This window comes from Jaculus jaculus, chromosome 5, assembly GCF_020740685.1.
Source record: "Jaculus jaculus isolate mJacJac1 chromosome 5, mJacJac1.mat.Y.cur, whole genome shotgun sequence".
In the NCBI taxonomy this organism is placed as follows: domain Eukaryota; kingdom Metazoa; phylum Chordata; class Mammalia; order Rodentia; family Dipodidae; genus Jaculus; species Jaculus jaculus.
In genome coordinates, this window is record NC_059106.1 from 169,062,702 (window position 1) to 169,088,121 (window position 25,420).

A 25,420-nucleotide genomic window follows, 5' to 3' on the forward strand; every position below is an offset into this window, starting at 1 on the left:
TCTTGCTGCACACAACAGAGACCTCTTGGTTTACTGGTTCTTATCTGCCTGCTGTTAAACACAGAATTGCTTCTGTCCAGAATTTTGTCCTTGTGATAAAGGTTCCTTTTGTGTGTAGATGACATGTTCTTTTGTTAAAGTTTCTTTCACATTCTGCTTTTTTCGAACATAGTTCTCAGTGGCTCTATGCCTAGTGAAATACTCTTAGTATAATGGTAATGTCCTTTGGTTGGTAGCTATATATCTAGAAAATTAAGTGCTCCGTAGTTTAAATAATACCTTACAAACATTTCAAACACCCTTATTTTCTGTGTTTTGAATTTTTTTATTTACTGGGCTGGGGAGATGGCTCAAAGGTTAAAGGCCCTTGATTGCAAAGACTGTAAGTCTGAGTTCTATTCCCCAGTACCCACATAAAGCCATAATCACAAAGTGACACATGTATCTAGAGTTTGCAAGAGGTTCTGCAGCTGTCTTTCTCCAATAAATAAATGTACTGAATTAACAGTATGTATGTGTGTGTGTGTGTGTGTGTGTGTGTATACATACATACATACATACATACATACATACATATATATATATATATTTTAAACTCTTAAACAGATAGCTGGGTGTGGTGGTGCATGCCTTTAATCCCAGCACTGCAGAGGCTAGGTTGGAGGATTGCCAGGAGGAGTTCAAGGCTAACGTGGGGCTACAGAGTAATTTCCAGACCAGCCCAAAATAGAGTGAGACCCTGCCTCAAAAAACCTTTAAAAGAAGTCTAAGCAGATTATTATGTGAGTAATATATGCCAAGATCTGTAATAAAGGAAAAGGAAGGGGCTGGAGAGATAGCTCAGCCGTCATGGTGCTTTTTTGCAAAGCATAGCAACACTTAGGTTCAGTTCCCCTGTACCCATGTAAAACAGATGCACAAAGTACACATGCATCTCGAGTTCCTTTGCAATGACTGGAGGGTGTGCTGTGCTCATTCTCTCTGTCTCCTATCTGCCTCTGCTTGTAAATAAATAAATGAATGAAAATGCTTTTAAGAAAAGGAAATGATGTTTCATCGTGCTGAGTGACTCTTGTGTTGAACTACCATCGCAGCCACCTAGAGACGCCAGTAGTGTTCTCCTCACTGAAACCTTGCCGTAATGCATCCTGTCATTATAATTTGCTGTGATGTCATAACAGTTGGTGTTTAATTTTAAGCTTAATAGTATAGAAGTACATTGTAGAAAGATCCCCCGTAGTGAACCTGCAGTCTATTCTGAAATACTAACTTTCATTCTTAAAAAATTAACATTCACTGAAAGCTGGTGTGGTGTTGCACACCTTTAATCCCAGCCCTGGGGAGCCAGAGGTAGGAGGATCGCCGTGAGTTTGGGGCCACCCTGAGACTCTGTAGTGAATTGCAGGTCATTTTGGGCTAGCGTGAGACCCTACCTCGAAAACAAACAAACAAACAAACAAAAATTAACGTTCACTGAACTACTAAGCCAGGCATGCATCCTAGCACTCAGAAGGCCGAGGTAGGAAGATCCCTGTGAGAATGAGGCCAGCTGAGTGAATCCCAGGTTACCTGGGCTTGATAAGAGTGTGACCTGACCTTGAAAAAATGCTGTTTTAATTTCTTGGTCCTTTGTCTTCAAAGATTAGGGTCTAAAGATACTGTAAACATCTGGGTACTTTGTACTATGGCATTTATCTTTTGCTTTTAGCTAGAAGGGAAAAAAAGGAACAGTTGTTGTTTATTATTTTAGTTGTTCACCTATGGCTTCCAAAGTCTTAATGAATTAGATAGACCTCTGATCTGCCCCGGTCTGCATCCCCCATGACATACACAGTGCAGCGTGCTCTCTCTCTGCTGCTCACCGCTGTTGCTAACATGTGCACGTTCTATTTGTAGACTTAATAAAATAATTTTTCTTGCATTTCTTTCCATGTTTTGCAAAATGATTCAGGTCTAAAAGGGAAAATGTCAAAACGGGAGTAAAACCTGATACATCAGATCCAGAACCAGAAGGCCTGACTCTTTTGGTACCAGACATCCAAAAGACGGCTGAGATCGTTTCTGCCGCCACCACCAGCTTGCAGCAGGCAAATCAAGGTCAGCACAAATGTTAGTTACCTATTCATTTAGTGCATGTGTCTCTGTGTATGAATGAGTGTCTCTATGCCATGGCACACATGAAGAGATCAGGGGGTTTGTCTGTTCTGCCTTCTTTGAGACAGGATCTCTCACTGCTGCAAACAAGTCCGGTCCAGGATCTGCCCCCCCTCCCCTCCCCTGTCTTTTGAGGTAGGGTCTCACTCTAGCTCAGGCTAACCCTGGAATTCATGTCCAGGATTTTCTGCTTCTCTTGGCTCCACCTCCCACTGTAGGTGAGCAGGGATCACAGATGCACACTCTACTTTGTGGCTGGTTTTGCATGGTGCTGGAGAATTGAGCCCAGGAGGGCAGGTTCTGTAAGCAAGTACATCCAACCGCGGAGCCATCTCCCCAGCATTGCTCTCTTAGGTGACTTTTCATTTGAACCCCCCCACCCCCTCGAGGTAGGGTCTCACTCTAGCCCAGGCTGACCTGGAATCCACCATATAGTCTCAGGGCGGCCTTGAACTCATCCTCCTTCTGCCTCCCAAGGGCTGGGATTGAAGGTGTGTGCCACCATGCCCGGCTCTTTTGCTACTTTAGCTAATGAAAATAGCCTTTCTGTTCCCACTTTAACTTACTACTATTTTATTTATTTATTTATTTATTTATTTATTTATTTATTTATTTATTTATTTATTTGAGAGCGACAGACTCAGAGAGAAAGACAGATAGAGGGAGAGAGAGAATGGGCGTGCCAGGGCTTCCAGCCTCTGCAAATGAACTCCAGACACGTGCGCCCCCTTGTGCATCTGGCTAACGTGGGACCTGGGGAACTGAGCCTCGAACCGGGGTCCTTAGGCTTCACAGGCAAGCGCTTAACCGCTAAGCCATCTCTCCAGCCCTAACTTATTACTTTTTATGCAAGTTTCTTTACTCAAAAAGTTTATTCTCCGTGGATTTTGCTTTTTCTTTTTTTGCATCTTAGTTGCGAATACTTTCACATTTCAGAATATCCTTTCTGCATATGCTAAGACTAAATTTAAATTTAGTACATGGACAACATGCATCCTTTGGTGTCCCCCCCGCCTACCTCTCTTCTCACTGAAAATCATGAAATTGCAAAGGGCCATTTTGTTAGATAGGAAATAGACTATTTGGGTTGCTATCCATGATGACATCCAACTGTGATCCCACACTTGGCAGTAGTGACAGAGGGATTATGAATTCAGTGTCAGTTTGGACTCTGTAAGGAGACCCTGTGTTACCCACCTTCCATTCACCTCCCCCCCCACCCGCCCAGTAGAAGACAGCATATGAGAATTTAGTAAACAGTGAGCCTCATGTGTTTGTAACAGAACAGTGATCATTTATGTCAGTTCAATTCTGCTACTTTAAATATTATTAAGAGATTTTTTTTTTGCTCTGTAGAGAAAAAAGAAAACTATTTTTCTAAAAGTTGTATAATAAGCAGGCTAATTTTGAAGTTTGGTAAAAATTTGACATTCAAAGCTTAGAATTCTTAAGTTAATTGTTTTTCATTTTAATCTTCAGAATTGTATACTATTATCTTAAATGTTTTATAACAGAAAAAAAACTAGGTGAATATGCAAAGAAGGCAACTATGAAACCTAAACCTATGTCAGTATTAAAATCCCTTGAAGAAAAATATGTGGCTGTCATGAAGAAACTACAGTTTGGTAAGTTGAAATTTTTTCTTTTGCAAAGATGTCATTCAGTATTTCAGCAGGACCATTAAGTGTTCCCTAGTAAATTAAAGCTTTTTAGACTTGAGTTAGGCATGGTGGTATATGTCCATATCCAAGTCACAGGAGGCTGAAATGGGTAGCTTGCATTTTCAAGATCAGGCTGCAGTACAAGAGATCCTGAATTAGAAGCTTCCCTCCCCGTGAGGACGGACCACACACACACAGTTTTTAAAATTTATTTTGAGTAAAGTGAAGATTGGTACAACAGTGGCATGTTCTCTTTCTTTTTTGTCTGTTTTTTTTTTTTTTAATTAAAGAAAAAAAAGTGGATATGGGTGTGCCAGGGCCTCCTGCCACTGCAAAGGAACTCCAGATGCATACACCACTCTGTACATCTGTTACCGTGTTAGTACCGGGGAATCAGACCTGGGCACCAGGCTTTGTAAGCAGATGCTTTTAGCCAACAAGTCATCTCTCTAGCCTTGCTCTCTCTCTCTTTTTTAAAATTTTTTTTGTTTTTTATTTTTATTTGAGAGCGACAGAGAGAGAAAGAGGCACATAGAGAGAGAGAGAGAGACAGAATGGGCACACCAGGGCATCAGCCACTGTAAATGAACTCCAGACACGTGTGTGCCCCCTTGTGCATCTGGCTAATGTGGGTCCTGAGGAATCGAGCCTCAAATCGGGGTCCTTAGGCTTTACAGGCAAGCGCTTAACCACTAAGCCATCTCTCCAGCCCTCTTTCTATTTTTATTTGAGAGAGAAAGAGAGAGAAAAAAATGGGCATGCTAGGGCCTTCTGCTGCTACAAATGAGCTCTAGACGCATGAGCCTCCTTTTGTGCCTCCTTGTGCCCATGTACAACACTGCACACTTCCGTCATTGTGTGTCTGGCTTATGTGGGACCTGGAGATTCGAACATGAGTACTTAGGCTTCACAGGCAAGCGCATTAACCACTAAGCCATTTCTCCATTGCACTGCACTCTCTTTTTAATGAACTAAAAATGCACATGTCAATTTGTATATCTGTCTTTATGTGGTGTTGCAGTCAGGATCTCATTGCTGGTAGAAATCACCCGATCTAGAGCAGCTTTTGGGAAAAAGAGGTTTATTTTGGCTTTTAGACTTGAGGGGAAGCTCCATAATGGCAGGGGAAAACAATGGCATGAGCAGAGAGTGGACATCATCTCCTGACCAATATTAGGTGGACAACAGGAGCAGGAAAGTGTGCCAAACACTGGCACAGGGAAACTGGCTATAACACCCTTAAGCCCACCTGCAACAATACGCTCCCTCCAGGAGGCATTAATTCCCAAATCTCTATCAGCTGGGAACCTAGCATTCGGAACATATAAGTTTGTGGGGACACCTGAATCAAACCACCACACGTAGGTACTGGGGAATCAAACCCAGGTCATCAACCTTTGCAAGCACTTTTACCTTCTGAGTCATCTTTCTGGTTGCATATACATATGTTTAAAAATTATTTGAGAGTGGGAGGAGGGAGGGAGAGGAGAGGAGAGAGAACTTGTAGAATTTTTTTCCAATATGACTTGAGAGGAAGCACTATGGGACCTAGGAGAGGAAAAACATAAGCAGATATCTACAAATGACTAGAAGGTTTAATTCTTTTTATTTCATTTTCTGTGGTGCTGGAGGTTGAACCCAGAGTTTCAAACATGCTCAGGAAATGCTCTCCCAAGGTGTTCCCAACATTGTTACTTAGATTGCCTTCTCTAATTTTTAACCTTTTCTTGATAAATTCTATAAATACAGACAAGATACCACGGTCATAATCTCCTCCTACCATACCCATTTCCCTCTACCGAGTCACCCCTCTGAATCCCTTCTTCCCAAGTAGTCTCTCTTCTGTTTTGATGTCATCATCTTTTCCCTTCTGTTACACAAGTGTTGTGTAGATAGGATCAGCCACTGTGGGGTTGTAAGTATCATGCCACTTTGTGTCTAGAAGACAGCATTGTAAACATTTGCTGTTTTTATTTTTGTATATTCCAACCTAACTGAGGTTCTCATGCTGGCAATCTGAATCGTCCCCGTACTTAACCCTCTGGAGTTTCACAAGGTTCATCTTTAGCAAACTAGCAAACATAGGTTAACCCAGGCAATCCTCGCTTTTCCTCATCCAGAACTACTGACGAATGAGCATCGATGAGGTAGTGTCAACTGTCGCTCATACAGTCCTGGTGTGTATAGTATAAACAAGCACGCTTCCAATTTGAGAGATGGGGAGGTGGGAGGGCCTCCTCCAGATACACGCACTACTTTGTGCGTCTATCTGGCTTTCTGTGTATTCTGGGCCATCATTAGGCTCTGCAGGCAAGCAAGCACCTTAACTACTGAGCCATTTCTCCAGGTCCACATTTCCTATTGTAATTACTCTTATATTACTGTTATTAATTTTTACTATCTATGCTTCACCCTTTGAGGTAGGGTCTCACTCTAGCTCAGGCTGACCTGGAATTCACTGTGTAGTCTCAGGGTGGCCTTGTTCTCACGGCAGTCTTCCTACCTCCGCCTCCCAAGTGCTTGGATTAAAGGCATATGCCACCATGCCCAGCTCTTTTTTTTTTATCCTTTAAAATGAACCCAACAACTTTGACTACATGAGAGCAACATTAAAGTATGATTCAGAAAGCAGTTATATTTCATGCTGGTTTTAAAAGCTCAATAGAAATAACTGAGTTTTTGCTGTCTTTACCCTGTAGCATTTCCTTAAAAGTCACAAGAGATAATAATGCACATATGATTTATACTTTGGTTTGGCAGTTCTTTAGTAGTAAATTATTTTACAATGTTTATCTGCCTCAGTTTGGCAGCCTAATCTCCCGTTCACTCTTAGAGTATTAATTTTGGTTTTAAATGTTACAGGGCTAGGGAGATGGCTAAACAGGTAACATGCTTCCCTTGCTAGTGTGAGGACCTGAGTCTGGCTCTCCAGCAGCCCCCTAAAGCTGGATGCAGTAGGTAGCACACCAATAATCCTGGTGCACCTTTGGGGCAATGGGAGGTGGAAACAGGAAATTCCCCAGAAGGTCACGGGCCAGCTTCCCTGGCCTACAGAAGCAATTAGAAACAAGAGCCCAGCCTGAAACAAGGTACAAGGTGAGGAGCCACCAACACCTGAGGTTGTACTCTGACTGCCACATGCACATATGTGTACACACACACACACACACACACACACACACACACTTAAAAAAATTCGTCTGAAAACTATTTTATTGAAAATTCTATTTTGTAACTCTTAAAACCAAATATTTAGTGTAGGTGTATTTTATTCATCGTTACCAAATGGTTTGAAAGTCTTTACTGACTGTACTTGTTTCTATAGGGCAGGCCGACCTGGACCTCAGGGTGGTCGTCCTCCCTCAGCCTCCTGAGTTCTGGGATTGAAAGCATGAGCCATAGTACTCATCAGTTTTACGATGCTAGGGTTTATATCTGCAACAGATCCAGATTATACGGGAACAGGAGTTCTTTCAGACTTACAGATGCAGGGGAGCACCCTCTATGGCGGAAGAAGCCAGCTCCCATTCGTAAATTCATGCAGAGAGAAAAACCACCAGTAGCTGGCAACACCGAAGAGCAGCCAGCACAGAAATCCGCCAGAGCTCAGGCTTCTGCCTTACACCTTGGGCCAGACTCCAGGATCCGCTCCCAGCAATAGCTTGTCCAGCCACGTGGCTGGAGATCTAGGTTACATGATTTAACATACAACCTGAGTCCACGGGGGACATACAGTTAAACTACCACAGTCACTATGCCTGGCACAAATAAATAATAAAAAATTTTTCGCCGGGCGTGGTGGTGCATGCCTTTAATCCTAGTACTCTGGAGGCAGAGGTAGGAGGATTACCATGAGTTCAAGGCCACCTGAAATTACATAGTGAATTCCAGGTCAGCCTGGGCCAGAGTGAGACCCTACCTTGAAAAAAAAAAAAAAAAAAAAAAAAAAAAATTCTTTTCAAGTCTGCTTCAATAAAATTGTTTAGAATTAACTCATTAATAATGTTACCCTATTTGGAGATGGTATCTTTTAAAAGAAATGTAGTACGAGTATATTATTTGTTGTTGTTTTTGTTTTACAAGGTAGGGTCTCTCTGTAGCCCAGGATGACCTAGAATTCACTATGTAGTCTCAGTGATCCTCCTGCCTCTGCCTCCGAGTGCTGGGATTAAAGGCATGTGCACCATATCTGGCTTATAGTGAGACTATTTTATGTTCTGAATTGTTTTGATAAATATGATAAATGTTCCCTTGTGATAATGGATTGTTACTTTGCATTGTCATTTCACTACGATATGATGAACTGTTGCACCCATACCTTCCAGTATTACCTGTGCCACTCAGGTTTGGCGTCTCACCGGCATTTCGGGCTCACTGTCCTTCCACGCAGCCCTTTTGTTGGGTCCGAGAAGACGGCAGTGGTTTCTCTGTGCCGCTTGTCATCATAACACCAGCGTCCATGCTCTCTGTGTTCAGACTTTTCTTCTTCCTTCTTTTAGATACCTTTGAGATGGTTTCTGAAGATGAAGATGGGAAATTGGGTTTTAAAGTAAATTACCATTACATGTCTCAGGTGAAAAATGCAAATGATGCCAACAGTGCCGCCCGTGCCCGCCGCCTCGCCCAGGAAGCTGTGACCCTCTCAACCTCACTGCCTCTGTCATCTTCCTCTAGTGTATTTGTGCGCTGTGATGAGGAGCGACTTGACATCATGAAGGTAGAAAGCAGCTTGTCCCTCTCTCCTTAGCTACTCAGGAATTTATGTGCAGCACCTAAAGGAGCATGAATGGTTGATGTTTAGTGCTGACTTGCTGAGAACGTGGTCCTCAGTAGTAGACATTTCCATGTCAGCACAGCACAGGGTGTGGGACAGCCTGCTGTCCAAGTGGTCGCCGTGAGTTCAAGGCCAACCTGATTCTGGGCTAAAACAAGACTGTCCCTCAACACCACCCCCCCCCCCAACAAAAAAAAAGATAAAAGAAAAATGTGTGAGATAAAGTCTTTCAGGGCTTTTCTCTCTTGTTTTATAATAGCACTCAGCAAGTCAGACTTTTTTTCTTTTGTAGGATATCTTTATACTCATATTTCCATAAAGTTTGTAAAAATACTCATGTCATATACTCTTGAGTTTTTTTTTTTTTTAAACAGTGTGATCTAGCCCTAAGTTCTAAGAAAAACTGAAGATTTAATACCTACAGAAAATTCCATTACATACATGATTTAGTTGACTGGCTAGCCATTCTGTGTTCTTAGCCAGATACAAGTTTTGATCCATTCCTTTGCCAGTTTTTTAAAATTTATTTATTTATTTTGCACTTTTTGGCATAATTTTTTCTGTAGAAAGCTTGTGGACCTGGCCTGTTTGGTGACGTCTTAGTCCTTCTTACTAATGATAGAACTCACTGTATGTAGGGTTGTTGCTTATAAAATAATTTTCACATGAAATGGTTCACACAAGTTCCAACACGGAAGTGTTTCTCTGTTGAGCACTGCACTGTACCTAAAGACGCAGTCAGCCCGTAGTGTAAATCAGTGATCCCAACTACCGACGTGTGCACAGGTGTTAGCCCTCTTTGTGTGGGCTGGTTCCTTTTTATTTGAGAGAGACAGACAGAATAGAATAAATTAATGGTTGTACTAGAACCTCTAGCCACAGCAAACAAACTCCAGATGCATGGGCCACCTTGTGCATCTGGATTATGTGGGTTCTGGGATATTGAACCTCAGTCCTTAGGCAAGTGCCTTAACTACTAAGCCATCTCTCCAGCCCTCCTCTGCTTTTTTTTTTTTTTTTTTTTAAGGTAGGGTTTCACACTAGCTCAGGCTTGCTTGGAATTCACTATGTTAGTCTCAGGGTGACCTCGAACTCACAGTGATCCTCCTACCTCTGCCTCCCAAGTGCTGGGATTAAAGGCGTTTGCCACTACGCCTGGCTCTGTTTTTTGGAATGTCAGTGACTAAGGGGTCAGTACCTGTTGTTTTTTGTTTGTTTGCTTTAATATGTTGCAGGTGAACCTTTTTGCCCCATTATACCCTTATCAAACATTCAGAACAGATAGTGTATCTTTATATCTTCGGGTACAGTAATTATGTAAAATGTCAAATTGTTACTATGAAGAACTTAGTAAAATGTTATTTGCTATAATAAAATAAGCTTTCTTGATGCCAATAAGACATCTTTCCCCCAAACCAAATCACTTTTCATTCTAAAACCTGGGGCAATCTTGTGTTTGTCACTTGTAGTTTTACGTGTCAACACATGTGGTAAGCTGTGGATTGACTTGTCCGGAGGCAGATCTTGCTTCACATGCACTTGCGTGGTGTATGCAGAGGCTAGTTCTTAGGCCTCTGTGTGTTTGTATGTGTCACAGGTCCTGATCACTGGGCCCGCGGACACCCCCTACGCAAATGGCTGCTTTGAGTTTGATGTGTATTTTCCTCAAGATTATCCCAGCTCACCCCCTCTTGTGAATCTAGAAACAACTGGTGGTCACAGTGTGAGGTTCAATCCAAACCTTTACAATGATGGCAAGGTAAGCTAATGGTACCTGTTTTTATTTTTTTATTTGAAAAGTCAAAGCTAACTTAAAAAGAGAGTGGACTGGGAATGGGAGCTGAAGTCTGAGTCATTGCAGCCTTGGTTTCTACTGCTAGTATTTTGGATTCAGAAGTGCTTTTTAAATTGGGGAAGCTTCTGTTTAGTTATTCTTTATCTTTACCTTTGGTTTCCCCTGTGTGCATAAGAAGTATGCCTTCACTGTGTTAGGACGTTTCTGATGGTTTTTTTTGGTCCTTTTTCCTTTTTTTTTTTTTTTTTTTTTTTTGTTTTTTGAGGTAGGATCTCTAGCCCAGGCTGACCTAGAATTTCCTGTGTAGTCTCAGGGTGGCTTTGAACTCACAGCGATCCGATCCTCCTGCCTCTGCCTCCCTAGTGCTGGGATTAAAGGTGTGTCCCACCATGCTGGGCTGGATTAATTAGTTTTAAAAATGTTTTTATTTATTTGAGAGAGAAAGAAGCAGTTAGAGAGAGATAGGATGGGTATGCAGCACCTCTAGGCACTGCATACAAACTCCAGACACTTATACCCTCAGGTGCATGTGGCTTACAGGGATACTGGGGAATCAAAACTGGATCCGTAGGCTTTACAGGCAAGCGCCTTAACTGCTAAGCCATCTCTCCAGCCCTGGATTAATTATTATTACTATTTTTTTGAGGTAGGGTCCACTGTAGCTCAGGCTGACCTGGAATTCACTGTGTAGTCTCAGGGTGGCCTTGACCTACCTGTGCCTCCCAAGTGCTGGAATTAAAGGTGTATGCCAGCATGCCCGGCCCCTGGATTAGTTAGTTAACTCATTCTAAAGCCAACTTTTAAGGACTGTTCTGAACAGAATTCAGCAGAGCCAGTGTCTGTCTTGCCTTTTACCTTCCTTTACTTTTTTTGGTTTTTCAAGGTAGGGTCTCACTTTTATCCCAGGCTGACCTGGAACTCTGTAGCTCCAGGATGATCTTAAACTCACAGCAGTTTTGTAGTCTCTGTCTCCCTAGTGCTGGGATTAAGTATTCATGTGAGTTCAAGGCCACTCTGAGACTACCTAGTGAATTGCAGGTCAGCCTGGGCCAGAGTGAGACCCTATCTTGTGCGGGGCGGGGGGGAATTTTGGTTCAGCAGCTAAAGGTGCTCTCCCACAAAACCTGAAGGCCACAGTTTGATTCCGCAGTGCTCATGTAAAGCCTGATACAATAAGTGGCATGTACTTAGAGTTTGTTTGCACTGGCAGGAAGCTCTGGCATGCCTATACTCACTCATTCTCTCTGCCCCCCTAAATAAATAAATAAATAATTTTAAACACCTGTTTGGGGTCCGTGAGGGTGGTCAAAGGGTAAAGGCACTTGCTTGTAAAACCTGCTAGCTCTGGTTTAATTCCCTAGTGGTACATGTGTCTGGAGCTGGTTTCCAGTGGCAGGAGGCCCTAATGAGCCTATTTGTGTTCTGTCTTAAGCAAATAATTAAAAAATAATAAAAAAAAAACTTTCTCTATGACACGGTACTCTTAAAGTTAGATTATAAAGAACAATCACTATTTTTCAAATTAACTTTGACAAGTTAGATAGCATTTTACTGATTAAAAGTCAGTAGGAGACTAGAAGAAACAAAAAGAGTTCACAGACAGATGCTTCTAAGATGATGTTTTCTCAGAATATTCCCTAATTTTCCATTTGTTTTGCCTGTTTGACTTCACAATGTTTCCCATGCTCTGTGACTGTAGTTGCCTCTTCTTTATCTTTAGGTGTCAGCTTACAAAACTGTATTAACCTTTAGATTTATTGCAGGAGGCTTAGCCAGAGGTAGACATTACTTTCTTGAAAGATCAAAGAACAGGTTTTCTTTTCTTTTTTTCTTGTGTTGGTTTTCCAAGGTAGCATCTTGCTGTAGTCCAGGCTGACCTGGAAATCACTCTGTAGTCTCAGGGTGGCCTTGAACTCATGGCAGTTCTTCTACCTCTGCCTCTCAGCGCTGGGATTAAAGGTGTGCGCCACCACGCCCAGCTAAAGGACAGGTTTTCTTAACAGAGAATAAGAAATTATAATGTTGACTTTTACTGAGACACTGGATCCTGATTAATGTTTAATTATAAAATAGAATTTGGGGGCTGGAGAAATGGCTTAGCAGTTAAGGTGCTTGCCTGCAAAGCCTAAGGACCCAGGTTTAATTCTCCAGGTCCCATGTAAGCCAGATGCATATGATGGCCCATGCGTCTGTAGTTTGTTTGCAGTGGCTGGAGGCCCTGGCATGCCCATCCCCCCCCACCCTTCTCTCTGTCTCTAATAAATAAATGAATAAAAATAAATCTTAAAAAAGAGATTTAAAAAAAATAGGATTTGGGCTGGGCATGGTGGCACACACCTTTAATCCCAGCACTTAGGAGGTAGAGGTAAGAGAATCGCCATGAGTTCAAGGCCACCCTGAGAGTACAGCGTGAATTCCAGGTTAGCCTGGACTAGAGTGAACCCTACCTCAAAAAACCCAAAAGAAAAACAGAACTAAAAATAAAAATTTGGGCAGGAGAGACGGCTTCGTGGTTAAGGTGCTTCTCTGTGAAGCCCAAGGCCCTGGCATACCAGTTCGTTCTTGCGCGCGCTCTCTCTCTCTCTCTTAAAAAAAAAAAAGAAAGGAATTTAAGGGCTGGAGAGATGGCTTTGCAGTTAAGGTGTTTGCCTGCAAAGCCAAAGGACCCAGGTTTGATTGCCCCGTACCATGTAAATCCAGATGCAAGGCGGCAGCACATACGTCTGGGAGTTCATTTGCAATAGCTAGAGACCCTGGTGCATCCATTCTCTTTTCTTATCTACCTCTTTCCCTCTCTCTCACATAGATAAATAAAATATTTTTAAAAATTATACCCTAATTTTATGAAGTATAATAGTACAGATAAAATGACCCAGTTTTCTTTTTCCCCGCAGCAAGTTGGGTTTGCAGTTATGTTGGCAGATGGTTTGAGTTCAATGTTGTTCAAGTGCAGAGAAGCATGTTCTAAGGAAACTGGGAATCCTTAAGACCTTCTTGGTGGGGACTGGGGTCTATAATGTCTTCCTTCTTTCTACTTTTTTAATGAGGCCATATTTCATCTGCATTCTTTTTTTTCTTTTTTTTTTTTGGGTTTTGGTTTTCAAGATAGGGTCTCACTCTGGCTGGAATTCACTATGTAGTCTCAGGGTGGCCTTGAACTCTCAGTGATCCTCCTACCTCTGGCTCCCAAGTGCTGGGATTAAAGGCATGTGCCACCATTCCCAGCTCATCTGCATTCTTTAGCCTATACAATATAACCATTAGCATGTACAGCTATGGTGCCACATACCTTTAGTTTGAATGCTCAGAGGCTGAGTAAGGGGGATTCCTTTGCATTCAACTCCAGCCTGGGTGAGAGTGAGTCCCAGCCCCCCCCCCCAAAGATTCTGTAGCAGACTGAATGCAGAGATGGATATGAAATCAATCTCTCTTCTGTCATTTCCTCACTTTCAAAATTTATATTTAAAAATAAATGTCACGTTTTCTCACTAAACATTGTTGCTTTTAGGTAAAGAATTTTTTTTCCTTAAGACATGTTGCTCATGTGTACATGGGCTGGTCTCTGGTTTTCCATTCTGAAGAAAGTGTAGTGCCACATTGGAAGAGCTAGTTTGTCCTCTCAGACTGGTTCTAAACAGAAAGCGCCCTGTGTATGCTGCTGACTATGGCATTAGGTTTTATACACTCCTCCAAATCCTCTGTCCCCTCCCTCTTCAGGTTTGCTTAAGTATCCTCAACACATGGCATGGAAGACCAGAAGAGAAATGGAATCCTCAGACCTCAAGCTTTTTACAGGTAAACAAAATTTTTGTCACATTTTCACTTATAAGGAACTATGTATGTTTGAAGGAAAAAAATTTTAGTGGCCAAGAATAAACTGAGAAAACACTCCAAATATATAAATGGCAGGAAATACCAAATTGCTTATCGGTGAACAGTTAATATAGTAGTCTTATCTGGAATTTAAACTTTGAAGTTAGGACATAAAATAAAAGTGTAGTTTTCAGCCAGGCATGATGGTTCATGCCTTTAATCGCAATACTTGGGAGGCAGAGGTAGGAGGATTGTCATGAGTTCGAGGCCACCTTGAGACTACATAGTGAATTCCAGGTCAGTCTGGTCCAGTGAGATCCTACCTTGAAAAACAAACAACAACAAAAAACCACACACACACACACACACACACACAAAGAGTTTTCTTAAAGTGGAATTGTTTTCTCAGTACTTCAGTTGTGGTGAGATGCTTGCATGGAGTTTGCCCTCCCAGTCCCTCTTGTGCATAGAATTTAATACAGCATTGCTATTCCTCTCCTCACACAGGATCTGATCCTTCTGTAGTCCAGTTATAAATAAGATTAAAGAAAATTAGGTTCATTTGACATACAGAATTTCATAATCTTGGACTTGAAAAATGTCCTCAAGTCCCATGCACACACAAAATGTACCAACTAAATTGACTTACTCAGAACCCAGAGAAGATGTGAAAATCTATTTAGGTATTAAGCTTCCTCTAGTAAATCTGGGCTTTTTTTTTTTTTTTTTCTTAAGACCAAACAGGCTATGGAATGTGAAGTAATTTTTAATGATTAGTTGGTTCTATAACTGCTTGACATTTATAAAGCTATTTTATCTCAAAGGAGGTAAGGCTAAATGATCTTTTTAAAACCAGGTTGGGCTGGGTGTGGTGGTGCATGCCTTTAATCCCAGCACTTGGGGAGGCAGAGGTAGGAGGATTGCCATGAGTTCAAGGCCACCCTGAGTCTACAGAGTGATTTCCAGGTCAGCCTGAGCTAGAGACCCTACCTTGGGGGGAAAAAAAATCAAAAAAACAAAACAACAACAACAAAAAAAAAACAACTAGGTTGGTAAAATTGTTTAGCTTTGATATTTCTCTGTTGGTTAGGAGGAGAACTGAATTCAAGGCCAGCCAGGGACTACAGACTGAGTTCCAGGTCAGCCTCAGCCTGGGCAAGAGACCCAACCAAAAAAAACAAGAAACAAAAACAAAAAAATTTTTTTTGGTTGTCTTTTTCAAGGTAAGGTTTCCCTCTTGCCCAGGCTGACCTTGAATGCACTATGTAGTCTCTAAGTGGCCTCGAATTCACAGTGATCTCCTACCTCTGCCTCCCGAGTGCTGGGATTAAAGGTGTGCACCACCACACCCGGCTTTCCTCAGCTTTTGTAATCAGATTCTTATTTCATTCATACTAAAAGGAGAGAGAGGGTTGTAGAGATGGCTTAGCAGTTAAGGTGCTTCCCTGTGAAGCCTAAGAATGCATGTTCTAATTTCTTGGTCTCACATAGCCAGATGCACATGACACAAGCAAGCAATGTTTTATGTGCACATAAGGAGACACACACATCTGGAGTTCATTCACAGCAGCTGAAAGGCCCTCATGCATCCATTTTCATTCTCTTTGTCTCCAAAATAAAAATAAATAAATAAACAAGAGGAGATTGTTTAAGAGGGTGGGAGGCAACAATCAGTAACTGCCTTAGCAAGCTGTTTCAGAAGTATCAAACCTAAAGTAGGAGAGGTGTATCCCCAGACAAAACCACTTTGCTTAAATGACACGTGTAATTTGAGAAAGTTCTGAAAAAATACTTCTCTCACAATTAGTGGATTGTTTTTTTAATGGTTCATCTTGGCCTTAATAATACATGATGTTGAATGGAATTTCAAAGGGGAAAGTGGGGGGGAGGGATGGTATTATCATGGGATATTTTTTATAATCATGGAAAATGTTAATAAAAATTGAGAAACAAATGGGCTGGAGAGATGGCTTAGTGGTTATGCACTTGCCTGTGAAGCCTAAGGACCCTGGTTTGACGCTCGATTCCCCAGGACCCACGTATGCCAGATGCACAGGGTGGCACATGCATCTGGAGTTTGTTTGCAGTGGCTAGAGGCCCTGGTGTGCCCATTCTCTTATCTATCTATCTATCTGCCTCTTTCTCTCTCTGTCTGTCACTCTCAAATGCATAAATAACAAAATTTTTTTAAAAATTGAGAAGAAAAATACATGATGTTTACTTACATGTACTCCTGTCAAAGATTTCAGGTTCATATTTATTTGTTATTTTGTTGTTGTTTGTTGCTGGGATCCAACCTAGTCAAGCACTTTTATCATTGAGCCACATCTTCCCTTTAGTTTCCATTTTTAATGGTGCCGAAGAAAAATTACCCCCTGACCTCAGTACACTTACTCCTGGCATTGCGTTGTTCTCGCGCTGCGCGGACACCCTACGGGTGTTGTCACCTTCATGCATGAAGTGAGCCAGTGGCGATGTCCTAACCCTTTAGCAGGCCTAGACCACCTGAGTTGAGGGCCAGCCTGGGCCATAGAGTGTGTTCCAGATGAGCCTGGGTCAGGGTGAGATCCTGCCACAGGATGATGTTCTTTGAATGAAAGTACAGAGCTGCTTGTGAAGCTTCCTCATGAGAATTGGCTGTGAACGCTTGCTGCTTTTTGTGCTCAGGGGTAAGGCTGGTCTCGACAAGCGTTTCAATTGGAGTGTGAGCGGCCAGTGGTCTGTGCCTGTAGTGCCAGATACTTGGTAGCCCAGGATAAGAGAATCACTGGAAGCCAGGAGTTATACCCATCTCCCCCTTCCCTACACACAAATGGAATGATATAGAAGGTAGATGTTTATACATGGCTCTTTTATCTAGCTTAGTTTTGCTTGTTTGTATTTCATATTTATTTGGAAGAGAGTGAGTGAGTATGAGTACACCGGGACATCTTGCCACTGCATATGAAATCCAGAGATGCGCACCACCACTTTGTGCACTTGGTTTACATGGGAACTGGGACATCAAACCTAAGACCCAGGCCGGCAGTGTTTGCAATCAAGTTCTGAGCCATCTCTTTAGCCCCTGTTTACTTTTTTTTTTTTGTTTGTTTTTTGTTTTTGTTTTTGTTTTGGAGGAAGGGTCTTGCTGTAGTCTGGGCTGACCTGGAATTCACTATGAAGTCTCATAGTGTCCTTGAACTCACAGTGATCCTCCTAGCTTTGCATCTCGAGTGCTGGGATTAAAGGTATGCACCACCATACCCAGCTTCCTGTTTTTATTTATTTATTTTTATTATTTTTTTAAATAATTATTTGAGAGAGAATATGAATATGGACGTGCCAGGGCCTCCAGGTCACTGCAAACAAACTCCAGAGACATGCACCACCTTGTGCATTTGGCTTTACATGGGTACTGGGGAATCGAACCTGCCTCCTTAGGCTTTGCAGCCAGGTGCCTTGACCACTAAGCCATCTCTCCATCCCTGTTTTATATTTTGAACCAGGGTCTTGCATTGTAGCCAAGGTTTCCCTGAATTCACTACATACTACTGGGATTATAAATATGTTCCAATATGCCAGGATTTAATTTTGCTTTGATATCAACCAGATTTTTTAGTGCTAAATACAATGTGAGAACATGAGCTACAAAAGATCGTTGGAGCTGGAGAGATGGCTTAGTGGTTAAGGCTCTTAACCTGCAAAGCCAAAGGACCCAGGTTTGATTCCCTAGTATCTATGTAAAGCCAGATGTACAAGGTGGCCCATGCATCTGAAGTTCTTTTTGCAGGGACAGGAAGCTCTGGCATGCCCATTCTCTTTCTCTGTCTCTGTCTGTCTCTCTCAAATAAATAAAGTTGTTTGCTTTTTAACAAAAGATTGTTGTAGATTAAGTAAGATACAGGTTACTGGTAAATGTCTCATTCTGGGCTGGAGAGATGGCTTAGCAGTTAAGGCATTTGCTTGCAAAGCCAAAGGAACTTGGTTTGATTCCTCAGGACCCTCGGAATCCAGATGGACAAGTGCAGCACGTGTCTGGAGCTCCTTTGCAGTGGCTGGAAGTCCTGGTGTGCCCGTTCTCTATCTTTCTGCCTCTTTCCCTCTCTCAGTCTCTCATATAATAAATAGATAAATAAATAAATTCAAAGAAACATGTCTCATTCTAACTGCTCTGTCTCTTTTTGATTTCTCAGGTGTTGGTGTCTATCCAGTCTCTTATCTTAGTAGCTGAACCTTATTTCAATGAACCAGGATATGAGCGGTCTAGAGGTACTCCCAGTGGCACTCAGAGCTCTCGAGAATATGATGGAAACATACGGCAAGCAACCGTTAAATGGGCAATGCTGGAACAAATCAGAAACCCTTCACCATGCTTCAAAGAAGTACGTTCAGGAAATGAAGGAAACTAAGACCTTAAAGAATAGTTTGAGAGTATACTGTGTATTTAGAGTGTCTCATATATTTAGTTTTTATAATTAATCCTAAAATCAGTAAGTACATAATACAGATGATGTTTAAAATTACACATACCCTAAAAGATACTAAGCATTATTATTATTATTTTGCCACGAGGTGCTTTTATTTATTTATTTTTTACCATACAAATAATTTTATATAATATCCCAGGGCAAACCAGAGAAATTTGGCAGTCCAGTTGGGGGTCCCTAAAGACACCTGCAGGCTGCTGGCATCAGTGCAGAGTGCCCGGGTTCACAGTGCAGCTTGTGGCTCTTGTCCATCTCCAAATATTATTTTTGGATAGTTTATTTATTTTTTAAACATAAAAATTTTTAAAAATATATTTTAGTGAAAGAAAGAGGTAGAGAGAGAGTGAGTGAGAATGGGTACTCAGGGCCTCTAGCCACTAATGCAAATGAACTCCAGATGCATGCTGCGCCCCCTTGTGCATCTGACTCACGTGGATCCTGGAGAGTCAAACTTGGATCCTTCGGCTTTACAGGCAAACGTCTTAACCTCTAATCCACCTCTCCAGCCCAGATAGTTTATTTTATTTTTGATATGTTACATTCTTTTAGCAAACTATCTATGTTACTAAAACATCCCTCAAATACACTATTCAATAGTAGCTGGATGTGGTGGTGTATATCTTTAATTACAGCACTCGGGAGGCAGGGAGGATCACTGTGAGTTCTAGGTTAGCCTTGAGACAACATAATGAATTCCAGGCTTGCTTGGGCTAGAGCAAGACCCAGCCTTGAGCACCCCCCCTACACACACAAACAAAGGATATTATTTAATATTAAAGGTCACAGTGCTTTCAAATGATGTCTTAGAAATAGAAAGTTTCCCATACACTAATATATATGTTTGAACATTACCATCTGATGTCATGAGCCCAGTTTTTTACTGAGAATGATGCAGAATGCATACTATTGCATTTTCTGGAAAAATAATTGCACGCCTAAAATTTCCTGTCTCTTGATGGTACATGCTTCCTCCTGTCAGCCCTGACTATAGACACGTTTTATTTTCCAGGTTATACACAAACACTTCTACTTGAAAAGAATCGAGATCATGGCCCAGTGTGAGGAGTGGATTGCAGACATCCAGCAGTACAGCAGCGACAAGCGAGTGGGGCGAACCATGTCTCACCACGCCGCAGCTCTCAAGGTGAGTCAGCTGCATGCACGGGAGGCCTCCCTCCCTCCCTCCCTCCCCTCCTCTTTTTTTTCTTTTCTTTTCTTCTTTTTTTTTCTTTCCCTTTTCTGTTTTTTTGTTTGTTTGTTTGCTTTTCGAGGTAGGGTCTCACTCTAACTTAGGCTGACCTGGAATTCACTGTGTAGTCTCACGGTGGCCTTGAACTCGTGGTGATCCTCCTACCTCTGCCTCCTGAGTGCTGGGATTAAAGGTGTGCGCCACCACGCTGGCCCTTTTTCCATTTTTTGAGGTAGGATGCCTCTATAGCTTGGCTGAACTTGAACTTACTCTGTAGCTCATGCTGTACTTGAACTCATAGTGATCCTCTTACCTCAGCTTCCCAAATTCTGGAATTGTCATGCCTGGATTATGTTTGCCATTTCATGTGTATGCTGCCCTCTCTCTTTTTTCTGTTCCTTAACACTTAATTTTTCTTTCTCCTTTCCTCACTCTAGCCCAGGCTGCCCTGGAGCTCACTCTATAGCCCTGGCCTTGGCTTCCCTCTTAACTCACACTGATCTTCCTGTCTCACCTTCCCAAGTGTTCACCATGTTGGGCTACAAGAGTTTTGGGGTTTTTTGCCTTATTTATTTAATTTATTTATTTGAGAGAGGGAGATAGTGCAAGGGAGAGAGATAAAGAATAGGTGTGCTGATGTCCCCAGCCATTGTAAACAACCTGCAAATGCATGTACCACCTTGTGCACCTGGCTTACATGGGTCCTTTGTCTTTGCAGGCAAGTGCCGTTAACTGCTGAGCCATCTCTCCATCACTGGCATTTTATTTTCTCCCAAGATCTAGGCTGTCCCGTCTCATATTCCTGCTATCCATCCTGCTGCCTGTCTCTCCATCCTAGTGTTTTGCTTTTATCCTGAATTCTTTTGATTGCATTTCTGTTTCACATTGACCTGGCCATCCTCCCACATTGAATGAGATTTTTATTATTTCAATTTTGCTACAGCATCCTTTTTCACAGAAAAAGCATGTACCTGTTTAGCTTGAGTACACAGTGAAGTACTAGTATCCCACCTCTTCCAAAGTCTTACAACTCTGAAGTTGTTCTTTCTCCCTCCTTCCCTTCAGTGTTTAGTCACAAAGGGACAAGTGCTGAAGAGATGTTAAGCTTCCAGCGCGTGGACACACTCACGTGGGCACTCTGAAGACTTACGAGTGGCTGTGAGCGTGTTTGTCCTGACAGAAATCAGCCCCACAAACTTAAATTTCATCCGCATTCTCATTGCCTTTGTTTTTTCACTGTTTAACATAGCACCTTTTATTTTAGATTTATTTATTTGTTATTTTACACAGCTAGCTAGCTAGCTAGATATAAATAGAAAGAATGGATGCTCCAGGGCCTATAGCCACTGCAAACAAAGTCCACACCAATGCGCCTCCTTGTGCACCTGGCTTTATGTGGGTACTGGGGAGTCAAACCTGAGTCTTTCAGCTTTGCAGGAAGTTATTTCTCCAGCCCCTATGGCACCTTTTATACATAAGAACTCATTAGCTCTTGATGCAAGTGATACTTAAAGAGATTTTTTACCCACTAGAAATTAGGAACTAAAACTATGTTCATAGACAACCAATTGCTTTTTCTCTTTTAGCATCGTAACCTCCTGAGGCTACATGGAATAAGATAAAGACTTTTACAAAAATTCTGATGTCAAAACAAACAAATTTTGATTCCAAAATTATTTCTAGAGTTCTTCTAAGTGTTAAGTGAGACAGTTAATGTGAAGATTTTTTGGGGGGTTGTTTGATTTTGCTTTTGGTTTATGTTTTTGGTTTGTTTTTCGAGGTAGGGTCTCAAGCCCAGGCTGATCTGGAATTCACTCTGTAGTCTCAGGGAGGCTTTTAACTCACAGTATTCCTCCTGCCTCTGTCTCTTGAGTGCTGGGACTAAAGATGTGTGCTACCACGCCTAGCCCATGTGAAATGTTTTGCAAACATTTTTCAGAGAACCTATTACTTGATATACACTTAACTTTTATTCCCTAAAATCACCGTGTGTGTGCGTGTGTGTGTGTTTAGTCTTTTGCATTTCATTTTGTAGTGTAGGTTTTTGTTTGACAATGATTCTTCCTTTTTTCAGAACTAGAAATTGAATGCATGCCATTCATATCCTGGGCCACTGAGTTACATCCCTAGATTGGGTTTATTTTAATTTATGGACCTATCTTTAAATATATTTAGGCAGTTGGTATCTGTGACAACACAGGGGTTACAGTCTGCAACTTAAAATAATACATGTTGTGGCTGGGGAAGTAGCTTAGCAATTGAAGGTTCTTGATTGCAGAGCCTGATGGCCCAGGTTCAATTCCCCAGTGCCCACATGGTATAGGATGCCTATGGTTGCCTATGTGTCTGGAATTTATTTACAATGATTTGGGGCCCTGGTGCACCCATCCTCATATTTGCATCCTCTCCTCACTCTTCTTTCTCACTGTCTGCTTGCACATAAAAAAAATAATAACAACAGAGATGAAGAGATAGCTTAGCAGTTAAGGTGCTTGCCTGTGAAGCTTAAGGACCCAGGTTCAGTTCCCCATTACCCACATAAGCCAGGTACACAAGATGGCACATGCGTTGTCTGGTGTACCTGTACTCTTTATCAGCCTCTTTCTTTTTTATTCTCTTTCTCAAATAAAAATGTAAATAACAATAAATAAAATGTGTATTAAGTTCATTTTCTCTAGGTTGTCAGCAGCACTGTTTCTGGGATGGGCTTAGCATTCACAGGGTCCTAGACATTTTACTCAGTTCTTCAGCAACATCATTTCCTTTTGAGTTTAAATTCATCTTTTTAAAACACTATTTGGGGAAAACAGTTCTTTTATTCATTGTTGTTACTGCTTTTTCCTTCTCTCTCTCCCTCTCCCTCTCTCCCTCTCTCTCTCTCTCTCTCTCTCTCAAACTCATACAGGAAACTTTTTCTCTAAACAGGGGCCTGGCACTTCCTTTACTTCGGGAAAGGAGGATTTTCTTTTGTTTTTTGTTTTGTCAAGGTAGGGTTTCACTCTAGCCGAGGCTGACCTGGACTTCACTATGTAGTCTCAGGGTGGCCTCAAACTCACAGCAATCCTCCTACCTCTGCTTCCCTAGTGCTGGGATTAAAGGTGTGTACTACCACACCTGGATTTTCTTTATCTTTAATGTATCAATTAAAAAACTTGACTGGGGTCAGGCATGGTGGTACACGCATTTAATCCCAGCACTGAGGGGTCAGAGCTAGGAGGATTGCTTTAGATTCTAGGCCATCCTGAGACTCCATAGTGAATTCCAGGTCAGCCTGGACTAGAGTGAGACTCTAACTCGGAACACCACCAGCACCACCACCAAAACATTGGCTGGCAACATGGCTTAGTAGTTAAAGGCACTTTCTTGCAAAGGCTGTGGGCCTGAGTTCAGTTCCTAAGCTGCTCATATTAAGCTGGACTCAAAAAGTGGTATAAGCATCTCGTGTTTATTTGCAGCACGTACAGGTGTGTACACCACATGCACACGTGCGTGCACACACATAATTAGAAATGTAAACAATAAATAACTTTATGTAATACCCTCTTTTGTTCATTACCCACTCATCCCCTTCTTATTTTCTACTGAGTTTAAATTCTTGCCCTGTTTGCTGCCTGGTGTAGTGGATACCTGTCCCAGTGGCCAGTCCCAGCAGGTGTGTGGCAGTATGTGGAGGCATGTGCTTTGGACTTTGTGACAACCCCCTCCTTTCTGGTGACACTGGGCTGGGGTCTGAGAGCCCACGGTTCTGATTCTGACGGCCGTCTTTTCCTCCATGCAGCGCCATACTGCTCAGCTCCGAGAAGAGCTGCTGAAACTCCCCTGCCCTAGTGGCCTGGACCCAGACAGTGACGATCCCTCCCAGGTGGGCAGGGCCCCGGCAGGTGCCGAGCAGACTTTGACACATGACCAGGTCAAACCCAGCAGCGGCAAAGACCTCCCCAGCGACTTCCAATTATGAGCTGCATTGATGTGGATTTTATAGACACAAAGGCTTCGAAGCACAAGCCAAATATGTCAATATTTGTATGTAAGAAACGAATTATGTAATAGGTAATGAAACGGAAACTATACTATGCCCTTAAGGAGATCCAGTTTAATTCAAGGTGATCTTTTATTTACCTGTACAAGAGTGTAAACTTTTTTGTGCTTTTATTTTTCAATTGTGAGAACCACTGATTGGTATGTTCAACAAATTTGTGTATACAAAGAAATGGATAAATCACTGATATATAAAGGAAACTACCTTAGGAAAGAATGTTTACTGAATGTTTATCTTTTTTTTAACTGTAGAGTGAGAGGTTGATAACAAAGAATATATATTGGTCATTCTTACTACTATTTAAAGTCAGCAACTTTTCACTGAATTTGATAGATTTTATGTTTGGCCATATCTTCATGTTCATATTTGATTTTGGAAGACCTCCTACATACACTTCAATAAAAGTTAAATGCACATATCCCCTCTTTTTTGATGTACTGGTACATTTTAAAATAATAAATCTGCCATAAGATGCATTATAGCTGGAGAGTTGCACTTGTATGGATGAATTTATTACATTCAACATTTAATTTTACACCTTCTAATTCTAAGATACAGATAAAAATAAATGAACAAGATTTTATTCTTTGCCAACATTTGGGCCTCTGAATGTATCCATTATTTGAATTTAAGTATATGAAAGCAATGGTCAATTTGAAAAATTACTCTAAGCTGTTTTTTCCTAAAGGGCTCCTATTTTTCCTGGCCTGTCTGGTTCTGTTGCTCACGTCACATGTATGTACCCACAGCGTGGCTCTGGAGAGGAGGAGCCTGTGCCTCTGGTGCTGTCTTAGTGCTCTGTACCTGCTGTACAGACACGTTTTCACGCCGATTCTTCCTAGAGCCAAATAAAGAAAAACTTAGGTGAATTAGTATGTCTTGTTTCTGAAAGAGTTTGCCATGTGTGACACGGTATTTCTACAAAGAATTGGATGTTTTTATATCCTTAACCTTAAGACCAGTTATCAAGCAAGTGCCTTTATCCACTGAGCCATCTCCTCAGCCCTTGGACCAGTTATCAGAAAGGAAAGTTGAGGTGACCTGGAGAGGCGTGGGTAGGGAGGGAAAGAGCAAATGTGTGGTGTGGTACGTGGGAAGCCTGAATCAGGAGCTGACCAGAGGAAGGTCTCTTCTGAGCAGTAATGTGTATTGCACTCTCTGAAGGAAAGGGCAGCCAGGTATGATGGTGCAATCCCAGCACTTGTGCTGTTGAGGCAGGAGGCTTGCTGAGAATTCAAGATCACCTTGGGCTACTTAGTTCCAGGCTCCCACATGCTACTGTATAGACCCTGTCTCAAAAAAAAAAAAAAAAAAAAGGAAGAGTTAGAAGAGCCACCGGATATGGAGCTTTTTCTTGTGTAAGGCACAAAGCCCTTAACCATGAATAGTAGAGGGTCACACACAGCATACAACTGGGAAATCTGAGATTCTGTAATATGATAGCGTTAGGTCTGGTGGGCAGTGACAAAAGAGTGGAAGAGTCAACTCATGACAAGGGAAAAACTCATATAAATGTCATGCACACACAT

General features: G+C 41.9%; 1 protein-coding gene across 4 annotated transcripts in view; it reads left to right on the forward strand.

The window, feature by feature from the left end:
* Birc6 (baculoviral IAP repeat containing 6) overlaps positions 1-24,760 on the forward strand; it is a 202,419-nt gene extending 177,659 nt beyond the window's left edge. For all 4 annotated transcript variants that reach the window (XM_045148971.1, XM_045148972.1, XM_045148973.1 and 1 more), the window contains exons 67-74: positions 1,952-2,097; positions 3,669-3,779; positions 8,315-8,532; positions 10,187-10,348; positions 14,102-14,179; positions 18,370-18,558; positions 19,673-19,807; positions 23,631-24,760. In XM_045148971.1, coding sequence (XP_045004906.1) covers positions 1,952-2,097; positions 3,669-3,779; positions 8,315-8,532; positions 10,187-10,348; positions 14,102-14,179; positions 18,370-18,558; positions 19,673-19,807; positions 23,631-23,810 — 1,219 coding nt within the window. In that variant the 3' untranslated portion in view covers positions 23,811-24,760. The remainder of the gene's footprint in view (positions 1-1,951; positions 2,098-3,668; positions 3,780-8,314; positions 8,533-10,186; positions 10,349-14,101; positions 14,180-18,369; positions 18,559-19,672; positions 19,808-23,630) is intronic.
* The last annotated feature ends 660 nt before the right edge of the window (positions 24,761-25,420 follow it).